The sequence below is a fragment of the Gorilla gorilla genome, chromosome 6 (assembly GCF_029281585.2).
Source record: "Gorilla gorilla gorilla isolate KB3781 chromosome 6, NHGRI_mGorGor1-v2.1_pri, whole genome shotgun sequence".
Classification (NCBI taxonomy): Eukaryota; Metazoa; Chordata; class Mammalia; order Primates; family Hominidae; genus Gorilla; species Gorilla gorilla.
In genome coordinates, this window is record NC_073230.2 from 137,640,445 (window position 1) to 137,655,721 (window position 15,277).

At 41.7% G+C, this 15,277-nt stretch overlaps 1 protein-coding gene across 1 annotated transcript in view; it reads left to right on the forward strand.

Annotated features, from left to right (window-relative positions):
* Positions 1–15,277, forward strand: part of LOC129534624 (collagen alpha-1(III) chain-like) — a 99,471-nt gene that overhangs the window by 47,864 nt on the left and 36,330 nt on the right. Inside the window, exons 6-9 of the mRNA XM_063708071.1 lie at positions 10,033–10,104; positions 11,452–11,532; positions 12,391–12,434; positions 13,500–13,595. Coding sequence (XP_063564141.1) covers positions 10,033–10,104; positions 11,452–11,532; positions 12,391–12,434; positions 13,500–13,595 — 293 coding nt within the window. The remainder of the gene's footprint in view (positions 1–10,032; positions 10,105–11,451; positions 11,533–12,390; positions 12,435–13,499; positions 13,596–15,277) is intronic.

The following is a 15,277-nucleotide window of genomic DNA, read 5'->3' on the forward strand; positions in this document are numbered from 1 at the left end:
AAATACACTAAAGTACTGGAGATAAGGGCTTCAACATAGGAATTTTGGGAGGACACAGTTCAGCTCATAACAGGTTGTTATGAGGGTTAAATGCCCTGATATACCTGGCCCTAGCAAATGCTACCTAAGTGTTGGTTATCATTATTATTACTTTACGATAATAAGTAATACATAAAACCCCAAAAACTTTAGAGAAATCTTTTTTATTTCAGAGTAATTAGAGATTGGCAGGAAGTTGCACAAAATGTATAGGAAGGTTCTGTTCATGCACCGTGCATCTCTCCTCATGTATAATTCTAGTACATTATTAAAACCAAAAAATTGACATTGGTATAATCCATAGGACTAATTCACATTTCAAGCTATAAATGAATCATTTGTGTGTGTGTATTACACTTCTAGGCAATTTTATCACATGTGTAGCTTGTAACCACTACAGTCAAAATGCAGAACTACTTCATCACAAGGCTCTTTCCTGCTACGCGTTTGTAGCCACACCCACCCACTCTCCCTTAAAAACTTAATTCTCGACAACTACAGATCTATTTTCCTCTATAATTTCATTATTTCCAGAATGTAATATATATAAATGGAGTCACAAAGTAAACAACCTTTTATTTTGAGACAGAGTCTCACCCTGTCACTCAGGCTGGAATGCAGTGGTGCGATCTTAGCTCACTGCAGCCTCTGCCTCCTGGGTTCAAGTGATCCTCCCATCTCAGCCTCCAGAGTAGCTGGGACTACAGGTGCATACCACCACGCTAGCTAATTTTTAAATTTTTTGTAGAGACAGGGTCTCACTATATTGGCCAGGCTGGTCTTGAATTCCTGGGTTCAAGCAATCTTCCTGCCTTGGTCTCCCAAAGTGCTAGGATTACAGGTGTGAGCCACCGCACCCAGCCTTTGAGATTGGCTTTTTTCGCTCGGCATAATTTCCTTGAAGTTCCAAGATTTTGCATATATAAATAGGCCATTCCTTTTTATTGCTGTGCAGTGTTCCATGGTGTGGATATAATACACTTTGCTTAACCATTGCCTCCATGAGGATATTTGGTTTGTTTCCAGTTTTTGGCTATTATGAACAAAGCTACTCTGAACATTCTTATAGAGATTTTTACACCAACATGTTTTTGTTTCTCTGGAATAAATGTTCAAGAGTACAATTGCTGGGTCAAATGATAAGTTTTAAGTGCATTTTTAGTTTTAAAAGAAACCGTCAAAAAAGGCTTTACCTTTTTACATTGTCACCAGCAATACATGTAAGTGATTCAGTTTCTCTACATCCTTGACATCGTTTAGCATTGTTGCTATTTTTTATTTTAATCATTCTTAAAGGTGTGTAATGAAATCTCATTGTGGGTTAAACTTTTATTTCCCTAAAGGCTAATGTGTTGAACATCTTTTCTTGTGCTCATTAGCCATCTTTATATCACCCCTCCTTTTTTTTTTTTTTGAGATGGAGTTTCGCTCTTATTGCCCAGGCTGGAGTACAAATGGCATGGTCTCGGCTTACTGCATGCAACCTCTGCCTCCTGAGTTCAAGCAGTTCTCCTGCCTCAGCCTCCTAAGTAGCTGGGATTACAGGCATGCACCACCACACCTGGCTAATTTTGTATTTTTCAGTAGAAACGGGGTTTCTCCATGTTGGTCAGGCTGGTCTCGAACTCCCGACCTCAGGTAATCCGCCCGCCTCAGCCTCCCAAAGTGCTGGAGAGCCACCGCCCCCGGCCTACATCCTCTTTAGTAAAATGTCTGTTCATATTTTTTGCCAGTTTTCTAATTGGAATTCTTTAGATAGTCTAATCTCAAGTTCTTTGGTAGATGTGTGACTTGAAAATATTTTCTTCCAGTCAGTAATTTGTTTCCTCATCCTGTTTACAGGGTCTTACTCTGTACTTTTGATGAGCTTCCATTTATCAGTGTTTCCTTTTGTGGATTAGAGCTTTTGGTGTCAAGTCTAGGAACTGTTGGCTTAGTTCTAAGTTGTAGAGATTTTTCTCCCCTTTTTTCTTAACAGTTTTATGTTTTACATTTAAGTTCTTGATCTATTTTGTTTTTTCTTTTTTAAAAATTTATTTTTTATTATTATTATTATTATTATTTGAGATGAAGTTTCGCTCTCGTTGCCCAGGCTGGAGTGCAATGGTGCGATCTCAGCTCACTGCAACCTCTGCCTCCCAGGTTCAAGCGATTCTTCTGCCTCAGCCTCCCAGGTAGCTGGGATTACAGGCACCCGCCACCATGCCCAGCTAACTTTTTGTATTTTTAGTAGAGACGGGGTTTCACAATGTTGGCCAGGCTGGTCTTGAACACCAGACCTCAGGTGATCCACCTGCGTCGGCCTCCCAAAGTGCTGGGATTACAGGCATGAGCCACCACACCCGGCCGAGTTAATATTTTATAAGGTGTAAGCAAGGTGTTTTTTTTGTTTTGTTTTGTTTTTTGTTTTGCCTATGCATCTAGTTGTTCCAGTAGCATTTATTTAAAAGTCTCTTTTTTTCAATTTATGTAATTTATTAAATTGCCTTTTTTTTTTTTTTTTTTTTTTAAAGAGACAGGGTTTTACTCTGTTGCCCAGGCTGGAGTGCAGTTGTGATCATAATTCACTGTAACCTTGCACTCGCACTCCTGAGCTCCCGCCTGAGCCTTCTAATTAGCTAGGAGCTAGAACTACAGACAGTGCCACCGTGGCTGGCTGACTTTTTCATTTTTTTGTACAGATGGGATCTCGCTTTGTTGCCCAGGCTGGTCTCAAACTTCTGGGCTCAAGTGATCCTCAAGCAGTCCTCCCACCTCATGCTCTCAAAGTGTTGGGATCACAGGGGTGAACCCTATTAAATTGCTTTTATACTTTTGTAAAAAATCAGTTGGATATATTTATGTGGGTCTGCTTTTTTTGTTTTGTTTTGTTTTTGGGATGGAGTCTTGCTCTGTCACCCAGGCTAGAGTACAGTGGTGCGATCTTGGCTCACTGCAACCTCCACCTCCTGGGTTCAAGAAGTTCTCTGCCTCAGCCTCCTGAGTAGCTGGGATTACAGGCACCCGCCACCACGTCCAGCTAATTTTTTGTATTTTTAACAGAGACAGAGTTTCACCATCTTGGCCAGGCTGGTCTTGAACTCCTGACCTTGTGATCCACCCGCCTCAGTCACCCAAAGTGTCGGGATTACAGGCGTGAGCCCACCGCGCCCGGCCAAGGGTCTGTTTTTATAAGCTGTGACGATTAAATGTGCTAATATAGAATGTCTTGCCTGTAAAGTGCTACATTATGTGAGCTTTTGAGGATTGTGTTTAAAAAAAGTGCTATGTGTTAGTTATTATTGTTATTACTTTACAACACAGCAAATAAATAATAATTTTTTTTTTTTTTTTTGAGATGGAGTCTCGCTCTGTTGCCCAGGCTGGTGTGCAGTGGTGCGATCTCAGCTCATTGCAACCTCCACCTCCTGGGTTCAAGCGATTCTTCTGCCTCAGCCTCCCAAGTAGCTGGGACTACAGGTGTGTGCTACCATGCCTGGCTAAATTTTGTATTTTTAGTAGATATGTTTAGTAGATATGTTTAGTAGCCTGTTGGCGAGGCTGGTCTCGAACTCCTGACCTCAAATGATCCACCACCTCAGCCGCCCACAGTTCCAGGCTTACAGGTGTGAGCCACCATGCCCAGTCAATAATAATTAAAAAAAAAAAAATTGGATAAACTCAATAGTCATTCCTACTTTGTAATTTTAAAAACAATACAGTTTTAAAAACTTTTTAATTGTGGTAAAATACACATAACATAAAATTTACCATCTTAACCTTTTTTTTTTTTTTTTTGAGATGGAGTTTTGCCCTTGTTGCCCAGGCTGGAGTGCAGTGGTGCGATCTTGGCTCAGTGCAACCTCTGCCTACCGGGTTCAAACCATTCTCCTGCCTCAGCCTCCTGAGTAGCTGGGATTACAAGCACCCGCCACCACACCCGGCTAATTTTTGTATTTTTAGTAGAGATGGGGTTTCGCCATGTTGGCCAGGCTTCTCTCAAACTCCTGGCCTCACGTGATCCACCTGCCTTGGCCTCCCAAAGTGCTGGGATTACAGGCGTGAGCCACCGCGCCCAGCCCTGAGCCACCGTGCCCGGCCCACCATCTTAACCATTTTTAAGTGTACAGTTCAGTAGTAAATACATTCATATTGTTTGCATCCAATCTCCAGAACTTTTTTTACCTAGGAAAATGAAAACTGAAATGCCCATTAAACAACTCCTCATATCCACCTTCCTCCCCAACCCCTGGCAGCTACCATTCTACTTTCTGACTCTATGAATTTGACTATTATAGGTGCCTCATCTAAGTGGAATCACAAAGTATTTGTCTTCTTGTGACTGGCTTATTCACTTAGCATAATGCTCTCAGGGTTTATCCATATTGTAGAATGTAGAATTTCATGTATACACCACATTTTGTTTATCCATTCATTTGTTGATGGATATTTGAGTTGCTTCCACCTTTTGGCTATTGTGAATAATACTGCCGTGAACGTGGTTGCACAGCTATCTCTTTGAGTCCCTGCTTTCAACTCTTCTGGGTATATTCCCAGAAATGGAATTGTTGTATCATGTGATAATTCTGTTTTTGAGGAACTGCCATAGTTTTCCATAGTGGCTACACCATTTTTTTACATTCCCATCAACAGTGTGCAAGTATTCCAGTTACTCCATATCCTCACCAATACTTTGGTTATTTTGTAGGGTTGGTTGGTTTTTTGTTTTCTTGGTAGTGGTCACCTCAATGGATGTGAGGCGGTGTCTTTTTGTGAGTTGCAGTTTCCTAAAATTAGTGATTTTGAGCATCTTTTCATGTGGTCGTTGGCCATTTTTGTATCTTTGGAGAAATATCTGTTCAAGTCCTTTGCCCATTTTTTCATTGGGTTGTTTATTTTGTTGTTGTTGAGTTGTAGCAGTTATTCATATATTTGGGTTATTAATGCCTTACCATATATATAAATTACAAGTATTTTCTCCCATTCCATGGGTTTCCTTTTTATTCTGTTGATTGTGTCACTTAATGCACAGATTTTAAATTTTGATGTCTATTTTATGTATTTTTACTGTTTTTATCTCTGCTTTTGGTGTCACATTCGAGAAATCATTGCTAAATTCAATGCTGTAACACTTTCTCCCTGTTTTCTTCTTCTTCTTTTTTTTTTTTTTTTCTTTTTTTTGAGATGGAGTCTCTGTAGCACAGGCTGGAGTGCAGTGCCACGATTTCAGCTCACTGCAAACTCCTCCTCCCGGGTTCAAGTGATTCTCCTGCCTCAGCCTCCCAAGTAGCTGGAATTACAGGCGCCCGCCACCATGCCCAGCTAATTTTTGTAGTTTTAGTAGAAATGGGGTTTCATCATGTTGGCCAGGCTGGTCTCAAACTCCTGAACTCAGGTGATCCGCTCACCTTGGCCTCCCAAAGTGCTGGGATTACAGGCGTGAGTCACCACGCCCGGCTCTCCCTGTTTTCTTGTAAGAGTTGATTATAGTTTTAGTTCTTTTTTTTTTTTTGGCTGTAAGTTTATTCAATGCAAAAGAATCCTCTCCAGTTTTACTGAGGTGGCTGACCACATCCACGACCAAATCCGCCTCTAAACTAGAATTCGGTTGCTGACCCAGCCCCAGCCTTGGCTTTCTTGTCGGCTCCAGGTAGCACAGCACTCCTCACATACAGACCTTTAGGCCAAGGCCTGCCAGTCTCTGGACGGCTACGGGGTAGGGTGGCAGGCACAATCTCGGGGGCAGATGAAGGTAATCACGGAGATACTGGATACCCTCATTGGTAAGGTACCAGTAGAAATGTCTCCAGGCAAAGTGTTCCTTCACGTAGCCTCGGGACTTGAGAGACTGCATGGCCTTCATGACATGAAGGTTGGGCACATTCTTGTCTGCCAGCTCCAGGTGCTTAGGCATGTGGACATCCTTCTTGGCCACCATGACTCCCTCCTTAAAAAGGAGTTCATAAATGGCAATCCGGTTCTTCTTAGGCATCAACATCTCTGCGGCTGCAGGGTCCGGGGCCGGGGCTGGAAAGCTAGTTTTAGTTCTTATGTTGAGGTCTTTGATGTGTTTTGAGTTAATTTTTGCATGTAGTAATGGTCCAACTTTCATTTCATTTGCATGTACATATCCAGTTTCTCCAGCACCATTTTTTGAGACCGTCTCGCTCTGTCGTCCAGGCTGGAGTGCACTGGCAGTAATCTCAGCTCACTGCAACCTCAACCTTGCAGGTTCAAGTGATTCTCGTGCCTCAGCCACCCGAGTAGCTGGGATTACAGGCATGTGTCACCATGCCCAGCTAATTTTTCTATTTTTAGTAGAGGTTGGGTTCGCCATGTTGGCCAGACTGGTCTCAAACTCCTGACCTCAAGTGATCCGCCCGCCTCACCCTCCCAAAGTGCTGGGATTACAGGCGTGAGCCACCGCGCCAGCCTCCAGCACCAGGTTTTGAAAAAATTGACCTTCACCATTGAATAGCCTTGGCACCTTATCAAAAATCATTTGACCATGTATGTGAGGATTTCCTTCTGGCTGTCCATTCTTTTCCATTGATATATGTCTGTCTTTAATGCCAATACCACGATGTTTTGATTACTATAGCTTTGTAATTTTTTATTATTTATTTATTTATTTATTATTTTTTTTTGAGACGGAGTCTCGCTCTGTCGCCCAGGCTGGAGTGCAGTGGTGCGATCTCGGCTTACTGCAAGCTCCGCCTTCCGGGTTCACACCATTCTTCTGCCTCAGCCTCCCGAGTAGCTGGGACTACAGGCGCCCGCCACTGCACCCAGCTAATTTTTTGTATTTTTAGTAGAGACGGGGTCTCACCATGGTCTCGATCTCCTGACCTTGTGATCCGCCCGCCTCGGCCTCCCAAAGTGCTGGGATTACAGGTGTGAGCCACCACGCCCGGCCGAATTTTTAAAAATGTATTATTATTATTATTTTTTGAGACCGAGTCTCACTTTGTTGCCCAGGCCGGAATGCAGTGGTGCAATCTCAGCTCACTGCAACGTTCACCTCCCAGGTGCAAGCAATTGTCCTGCCTCAGTCTCCCGAGTAGCTGGGACTATAGGTGTGCACCATCCCGCCCGACTATGTTTTGTAATTTTAGTATAGATGGGGTTTCACCATGTTGGCCAGGCTGGTCTTGGAACTCCTGACCTCAGGTGATCCGCCTGTCTCGGCCTCCCAAAGTGCTGGGATTACAGGCATGAGCCATTGCGCCTGGCATGTAGTAAGTTTTGAAATCAGGAAGTGTGGGACCTCCAACTTAGTTCTTTTTCAAGATTGTTTTGTCCGTTTGGGGTCTTAGCCCATTTATGCTTAGTGTTTCATTATTGGGTTGCTAAGCTTGTGGGAGTTATTGATATCCTACTGTTCAGGGTCATCACCAAGGTCTGATTTTTCACAGAAAAAAATTTGCAACCTTGGGCATAAATGGGTTAATATAGTTTTTAATGGTAAAGCTTTAGAAGTGTTACCATGAAAATGAAGAACGGAAAAATGTTTTCTATGATTATTATTTCATGTTTTATTCAATGCAGTAAAATGTAAAACAAATGAGGTATAAATTATAGAAAGGAAGATAAAACCTTGTTATTTACAAATGCTATGATTTTATACCTAGACAACTAAATGGAAAGGAACAAACTGGGCCACACGCAGTGGCTCATGGCTATAATCCCAGCACTTTGGGAGTCTGAGGTGGGCGGATCACTTGAAGGCAGGAGTTCCAGACCAGCATGGCCAACATGGTGAAACCCCTTCTCTACTAAAAATACAAAAAAATTAGCCAGATGTGGTGGTGTGTGCTTGTAATCCCAACTACGTGGGAGGCTGAGGCGGGAGAATTGCTTGAATCTGGGAGGCAGGGGTTGCAGTGAGCTGATATCACATCTTTGCACTCCAGCCTGGGCTACAGAGCAAGACTCCGTCTCCAAAAAAAAAAAAAAAAAGAAAAGAAAGAAAGGAAAAGACTGAAAATGATTAAGAAGAACAATTCAGTAAAGTGACTGGCTAAATAAAAACCATGAAAATTAATAATTTCTGTATATCAGCAGTAACATAAAAATAGGAAAAATTGCTTTTAAAATTAAGTAATAAACGTGTTTTTATTTTACTCATAACTGTTTTGTTTTGAGACAAGGTGTTGGCTCTGTCACCCAGGCTGGAGTGCAATGTACGGTGGCGCGATCTTGGCTCACTGCAACCTCTGCTTCTCGGGCTCAAGCGATCTGCCCACCTCAGCCTCCAGGTAGCTGGCACCACAGGTGCACACCACCATGCCTCACTAATTTTTTGTATTTTTGGTAGAGATGGGGTTTCACCATGTTGGCCAGGCTGGTCTCTAACTCCTGAGCTCAAGGGATCCACCCACCTTGGCCTCCCAGAGTGCTGGGATTATAGGAGTGAGCCACTGCTCCCAGCCTGTTTTGAGTTAATTTTTATGTTGATGTGAAGGAAGGGTACAACTTCATTGTTTTGCCTGTGGCTATCTACTCCTGGCACCATTTGCTGAAAAGACTATTCTTTCCCTCGTTGAATTGTGTTGGCACCCTTGTCAAAAATCATTTGACCACAATTATGGATTTATTCCTGGACTCTCAGTTCTATTCCATTGATCTAACCTTATGCTAGTACTGTACTGTCTTGATTACTGTGGCTTTGTTTTTAGGTGATGAAGTATGAACCTTCCTACTTTTTCAGGATTGGTTCCTAGCAATTCCATATGCATGTTAGAATTTGCCTACCAGTTTCTACAAAGAAGTCAGCTGGGGCCGGGTGCGGTGGCTCACATCTTTAATCCCAGCACTTTGGGAGGCGGAGGCGGGTGGATCACCTGAGGTCAGGGGTTCAAGACCAGCCTGGCCAACATGGCGAAACAATAATAAATCATTATTGTTTATAATATAAAATTATTTCTTCCTCTTGATGCTTCTGTGTATGGAATTATTTTCTTCATTTTCAGATTGTTCATTGCAAGTATAAAAAAATGGATTTTTGTGTATCAGTCTTGTATTCTACAACCTTGCTGAACTAGTCAGTTATAAAAGGAAGGCTCCTTGTGGCTGTTTTATGCCCTGGGTCTCTCCTACAAACTAGCCAGTCTACAGTCTAGGCTGTATCTTCGTTACATCCAGGAACCTCTTTCCACTTGCCTAGTACCACAACCCCTATTGTTTTTGGGAACACCCTTAGACTGAAACTTGTCACACTCTTGCAAGTGAAGTTAGGTCATTTGAGACACTCTGTGTTCCTGCTTCTTCCCTTAGGCAAAGTATCTGAGCCAGGGTTCTAGTGGTAAACTAGGTGGGGACAATGGCAAGCTTTTCTGTGAATGCTACCCCAGCTCTAGGAGGGTATGGGGCAGGTCAGCAGCCTGGGGTCCTCTTGGCTTGTCTCTCCTGTTGTGGAACCACTGTCCCATGAGCTGGTAGAAAGGGTCATTGGATTCCCAGTATTCTCAGTGTGTCATGCCTATGAAAGAGCCCCTTTTCCACAAGTAGGGATTGACAGAAGAAGGGAGCCCCTGCCTCTGAGAGTACTTGCCTGAGACAGCCTCAGCAACAGAAAAGTCGGGGCAAGATGAGAAACGCTGAAGTCGCATTCTTCCCAGGAATAAAGAGAGCCCTCAGGGATGGGCGCGGTGGCTCACAACTGTAATCCCAGCACTTTGGGAGGTCAAGACAGGCGGATCACCTGAGGTCAGGAGACCGAGACCAGCCTGGCCAACATGGTGAAACCCCATCTCTACTAAAAATACAAAAATCAGCCGGGCGTGGTGGTGGGCACCTGTAATCCCAGCTACTCGAGAGGCTGAGGTGGGAGAATCACTTGAACCCAGGAGGCAGAGGTTGCAGTGAGCCGAGATCACGCCATTGCATTCCAGCCGGGGTGACAACAGTGAAACTCTGTCTGAAAAAAAAAAAAAAATCATCAGTCTGCTTCTTCAGTTTTGCTATCCTCTTAGGATTAAAATTTATTTATTTATGATTTTTTTTTTCTTTCAGGGACCACTTAATAGTGAGTCTTCCAACCAGAGCTTGTGTAGCGTCAGATCCTTGAGTGATAAAGGAGTAGAGGTAAGAAGCTATGTTCATGGCAGGACTTTTCATACTTGTACTTTTGGGCCAGGTTTGGTGGCTCAAGGCTATAATCCCAGCACTTTGGGAGGCTGAGGCGGGCAGATAGCTTGAGGCTGGGAGTTGGAGACCAGCCTGGGCAACATAGTGAGAACTCGTTTCTACAAAAAAACTTAGCAGGGTGTGGTGGTGCACACCTGTGGCCCCAGCTACTTGGAGGTGGGAAGATCGTTTGCACCCGAGAGAATGAGGCTGCAGTGAGCTGTGATGGCACCATTGCACTCCATCCTGGGGGACAGAGTGAGACCCCCATCTCACAGAAAAGATAGCACTGCTTAATTAACTCCCTGGGTGCTGTTAGACTGTGTGTAAATTGCTCCCCTTGGAGTTGTGTGCTCTTTGCATACGTACGGTTATGATGTGGCCCTCACGGGTTTTTATTATAATCATGTGTGGATCTTACATGTCTTAAAATTTTTGCATAGTTGCCATCAGTAAAGGATAGAAATTTGCAATATTGTTCCTGTTTAAATGGAAAATAAAATTGATTGACTGATTTTACTTTTACAACTTTTTTTGAGACATGGCCTCGCTCTGTCATGCAGGCTGGAGTGCAGTGGTGCAATCATAGCTCATTGTAACCTGACACTCCTGAACTCAAGCAGTCCTCCTGTCTCAGCCTCCTGAGTAGCTAGGTGCTACTATGCCTGGCTAATTTTTAAAAATATTTTTGGAGGCGGGGCCTCGCTGTGTTGCCCAGGCTGGTCTGGAACTCAAGCCATCCTCCCACCTCAGCCTCCGAAGTGCTGGGATTACAGACATGAGCCACAGTGCCTGGTGAAGATTTTTTATTCATTTGCTTAACTATTCACAGCCCTCATGCATGAGATTTTTTTTTTTATTTGGCGTATAACCTAGCTGCCTGTAGATGGGTCTAAGTGTAAGTCTGTAGCCACCTACTTTGTACTTTGCAGATCTCTCCTTTTTGGAAAAAAGATTGGATTTAAAGTAGAAGTAGTGTAACAGCAGTTTTCTGAGAACTTAACATATGGTGGACATTTGTCCTACATTTGTGCTCTATTAAATATCTTATGAAAGTTTTGTAGCAGCTCTGATTTACAGATGAATAAACTCAAGCTCTGATATTTTAAGCAGTTTGCCAAAAATTGTGTGGATGGTTTGATTCTAGACCCTAATACTCTTTGTTATACTTGGTTTTAAGAGGAAGACAGTGATTCAGGACTTCTGTGGGCCAGTTATATCTGTTTATATATTCAATATTTTGTGTATACTCACTGTTTTTCCTAACGTGAAAAATTTACCAAAATGCTAATTGTGACTTACAAGGTATTTAACAGACTCCCGAGAAAAAGCAGAATGACCAGCGAAATCGGAAAAGAAAAGCTGAACCATATGAAACTAGCCAAGGTAGTAATAATTTCGTATCAACAAAAGTACTCAATTGTAATGTACTTAGATAGAATTTTCTAACTCATACTAAATAATTAGTTTGTACACAGGGATTCCTGATAAAGGAGGTTTGTGTATCTTAAGGGAATATCAGACTGTTTATTACAGACTTGCCATTTGATATACACCTGACAAAACAGTGTTAGTTCTTCGGGGACTCTTTGTTTTCCCTGTTGTAAGCTAACAATCTTATTAACCACAGGTTTTTCTTTACACCAAGCATATATTGTACAAAAAAGAGGTTATGTCAGAGTTTTAACTCTGTCTTTTGTTAGATCAGTGATTTGTTAATGACAGCCAGCTGAAAGTGCTTCATTTACATTACTGTCCTTTCTGCCTACTGCTCTTCCATGGCAGTTGTTTAGTTGAATATTGGAACCCACTGGGATAAATCTGTAAACATGATGGTTATAATGCCAAATATCTTTATATAATCAAAGAAAGAAAAAATGGCTTGGCTTTTTTTTCTCCCATTCTAAGGAATAGAAAGCCCAGTCTTGTTGCATCCTTCTTATCTTTTAAAATCTACAGATAATTCATTTTGTCTTTGGGAGCAAAATTCTCCCAAAGTAACAAGAAAAATTACAGAATCTTAAACCTGTGAAAAATTCTTCCTTTCACTGCTTGTTCAGTCCTTTATTTTATGGAGGAAATAGTCTGTTCTTAGGCTAAGGTATTTTGGCTCATTTGTTACAAGTAAAGCTGACGCTTGGGTTTATAGCAATGTATGTAGTTACTGAATGTATAGTACATTTTAGTGAATGATGGTTTATGTGTGTATTGGAAAAACTGTATTTACTTTGGTTTCATTTTCAGGGAAAGGCACTCCTAGGGGACATAAAATTAGTGATTACTTTGAGGTAAGTTACATTTTTTGAAAAAACAAAAAAACAAAACAAAACAAAAAATCTCTATAGTGATTTTTTTTAAAAACCCTAAATCCTTGTGTTCATTTGAGGCTTTAGAAAGTAATATTTTGGCCAGGCAAGGTGGCTTATGCTTGTAATCCCAACACTTTGGGAGGCCGAGATGGGAGGATCGCTTGAACCCAGGAGTTCGAGACCAACCTGTGCAACATGGGGAAACCGTGTCTCTACAAAAAACAGAAAAAATTAGCCAGGTGTGGTGGCACACACTTATAGTCCTGGCTACTTGGGAGGCTGAGGTGGGAGGATCACTTGAGCCTGAGAAGTCGAGGCTGCAGTGAGCCATGATCTACTGCACTCCAGCCTGGGTGACAGTGAGACCCTGTCTCCAAAAAAAAAAAAAAAAAAAAGAAAGAAAGAAAGTAATGTTTTGCCTTTACTGTACTCTTCTTCCCTTTCTCCCCATCTTCATCAGTTAATGCTGCCCCATCTCTCAATAAGAGAAAACTGCTGCTGCCTTCCTAAATTTAAATTTATTATGTGTCTTGTCTGTGATGATATAAGAATTCACAAATGAGGTGATTTTTCTCTTGGCCAGACGAGGTTTTGTGTCTTACAAAGATTGAGGTGGAATGACTTGGACTCTTCTTTTGTCCTCCTCCCTTTAGTCCAGTGGAACATGTAGTGAGTTCCCTGACCCATCGTTAGTGGTTACTAAAGACACTAACATCCACTGCACCACTGCATTTCTGCTTCGTGTATTTTGAGACAAGAAGGGAAAACATTCTTCTCTCATGTCCTTTCAAAATCATGTATACCTTCAGCTTTCTAGCCATGTTTTCTTTATATCTTGGTATATTTCTGCTGGATCTCCTTCTTAAAAATCTCATTAAAAATTAGCAGAATTTGACTTGTGTGGCATTTTCTCTCTAAAGTAAGATGTGTTAACTTAAAGGGGCCATATAATTAAGATCTGTTTGTGTATTAATCTTTTACTCTCCTTATCTGAAGCATAGTACTGTTTTGAATTATTCATATCCGTTTTTCCCTGTTGGCCAGTTTGCTGGGGGAAGCGGGCCAGGAACCAGCCCTGGCAGAAGTGTTCCACCAGTTGCACGATCCTCACCGCAACATTCCTTATCCAATCCCTTACCGGTAAGCATTCATCTGGAGAAATTTGACACCTGTTGTAGGAGACAAGATGCCCAGAAACACTCAAGCAAAGTTTCTCTTTCATTAATTACCCACAGGGAATGAAGCATTAGGGAGAAAAGTTCATAGTTTTACCTATGAATCCCTTACTTTGATTCAAATCTGTTATCAGTAAATTAGCTTTTTACAGAAGAGCCAATCCTATTATCTCTATATAATAAATTACCTCTAATCCTACAGCTCAGTAGTCTATCAAAGAATTGATTCCAATAGAAACATTAGGTTTTTTCCCTTGCCAAATTTGTATGTTCCTGTAGGGTTTATTTTTATTTTAAAATTTGACCAGCTTCTGGCATAATTGAGTTACCTCCAGAGCTTACTCAGTAATATACTAGAAAAACTAATGCTATACAGATTTGTGATAGGTATGTTTCCAGCCTGTAAGAGAGATCTGAAGGTCTTAAAAACATTATACCTAAGTAAATGGTTCTCAGTTGGTGGCAGTTTTGCCCCTCAGGGACATTTGTCAATAACTGGAGTCATTATTGGTTGTCACTGCTCGGAGTTATGGGGATGACACTATAGGCATCTACTGGGCAGAAGTCAGGGATGCTGGTAAACATTCTGTAATGTTAGGACAGCCTCCCTGCAAAAAAAGAATTACCTGGTCCAAAATATCAGTGGTGCCAAGGTTGAGAATTCCTGAGTAAGCTAACGTAGGATTGTGTTTATTTGCTCCAGTGTCTTCGCATTATTTGTTGATACTGTGTAAGACCTCTTACTCAAGAGTGTGCTCTATCCCCTAATGCCTTAGGTATTGCCTCTGGGATCTTGGGAGACAGGGTCTCTGGGACAGAAGTTTTTATTTTAGATCACTGATTTTTAGGAAAGTTGTTTTTCTTTGCCTTGGTAGAGTTGTGTAATAGTACTCATTTCCTAAGCGATTTAGGCTTCTGTATTGTTAAAGTATTTTAAAATGTACTTTCTCCCCCTCTACTGTCTCATAAAAACCTTCATTAGGATTATTGTAATTATTAAAGCACTTATGAAAACATAAGTTAAACTTACGAAAACAACTAAGAAGTTTTGGCTATTACCGTGCCATCCTTGCCATATATATATAATTTTTTTTTTTTTGAGACAGTCTTGCTCTGTCACTCAGCCTCCCGAGTAGCTGGGACTACAGACAGGCGCCACCACGCCCAGCTAATTTTTGTATTTTTAGTAGAGACGGGGTTTCACCATGTTGGCCAGGATGGTCTCGATCTCTTGACCTCGTGATCTGCCCGCCTCGGCCTCCCAAAGTGTTGGGATTACAGGCATGAGTCACCGCGCCCAGCCTAGAATGTTAATCTCATAAGAATGGGGATTTTGCTTTGCTTTGTTTACTGCTGTCTCTTGTTACATAAAGGTGTAACTTTTAAACTAATTTCCCCCACTTGACATGTAAGCAATAATGTCTTACTTCATTTTCAGTCTCCAGCATCCAAAACAGTACTTGGGACACAATAGGTGTTCAAAATTGTGCTGACAGGGAAGAATAGATGGATAAAAAGTTGTTTTCACCTTTTTTCCTATAAAAGATTATTTTGTATTTGTGTTAAATATAAAAAATAAAGTATGTAAAACATGAAAGTTTTCATGCAGGAGTTGGCAGAAGGTCACAGCTGGCAAGCTAGGAATGA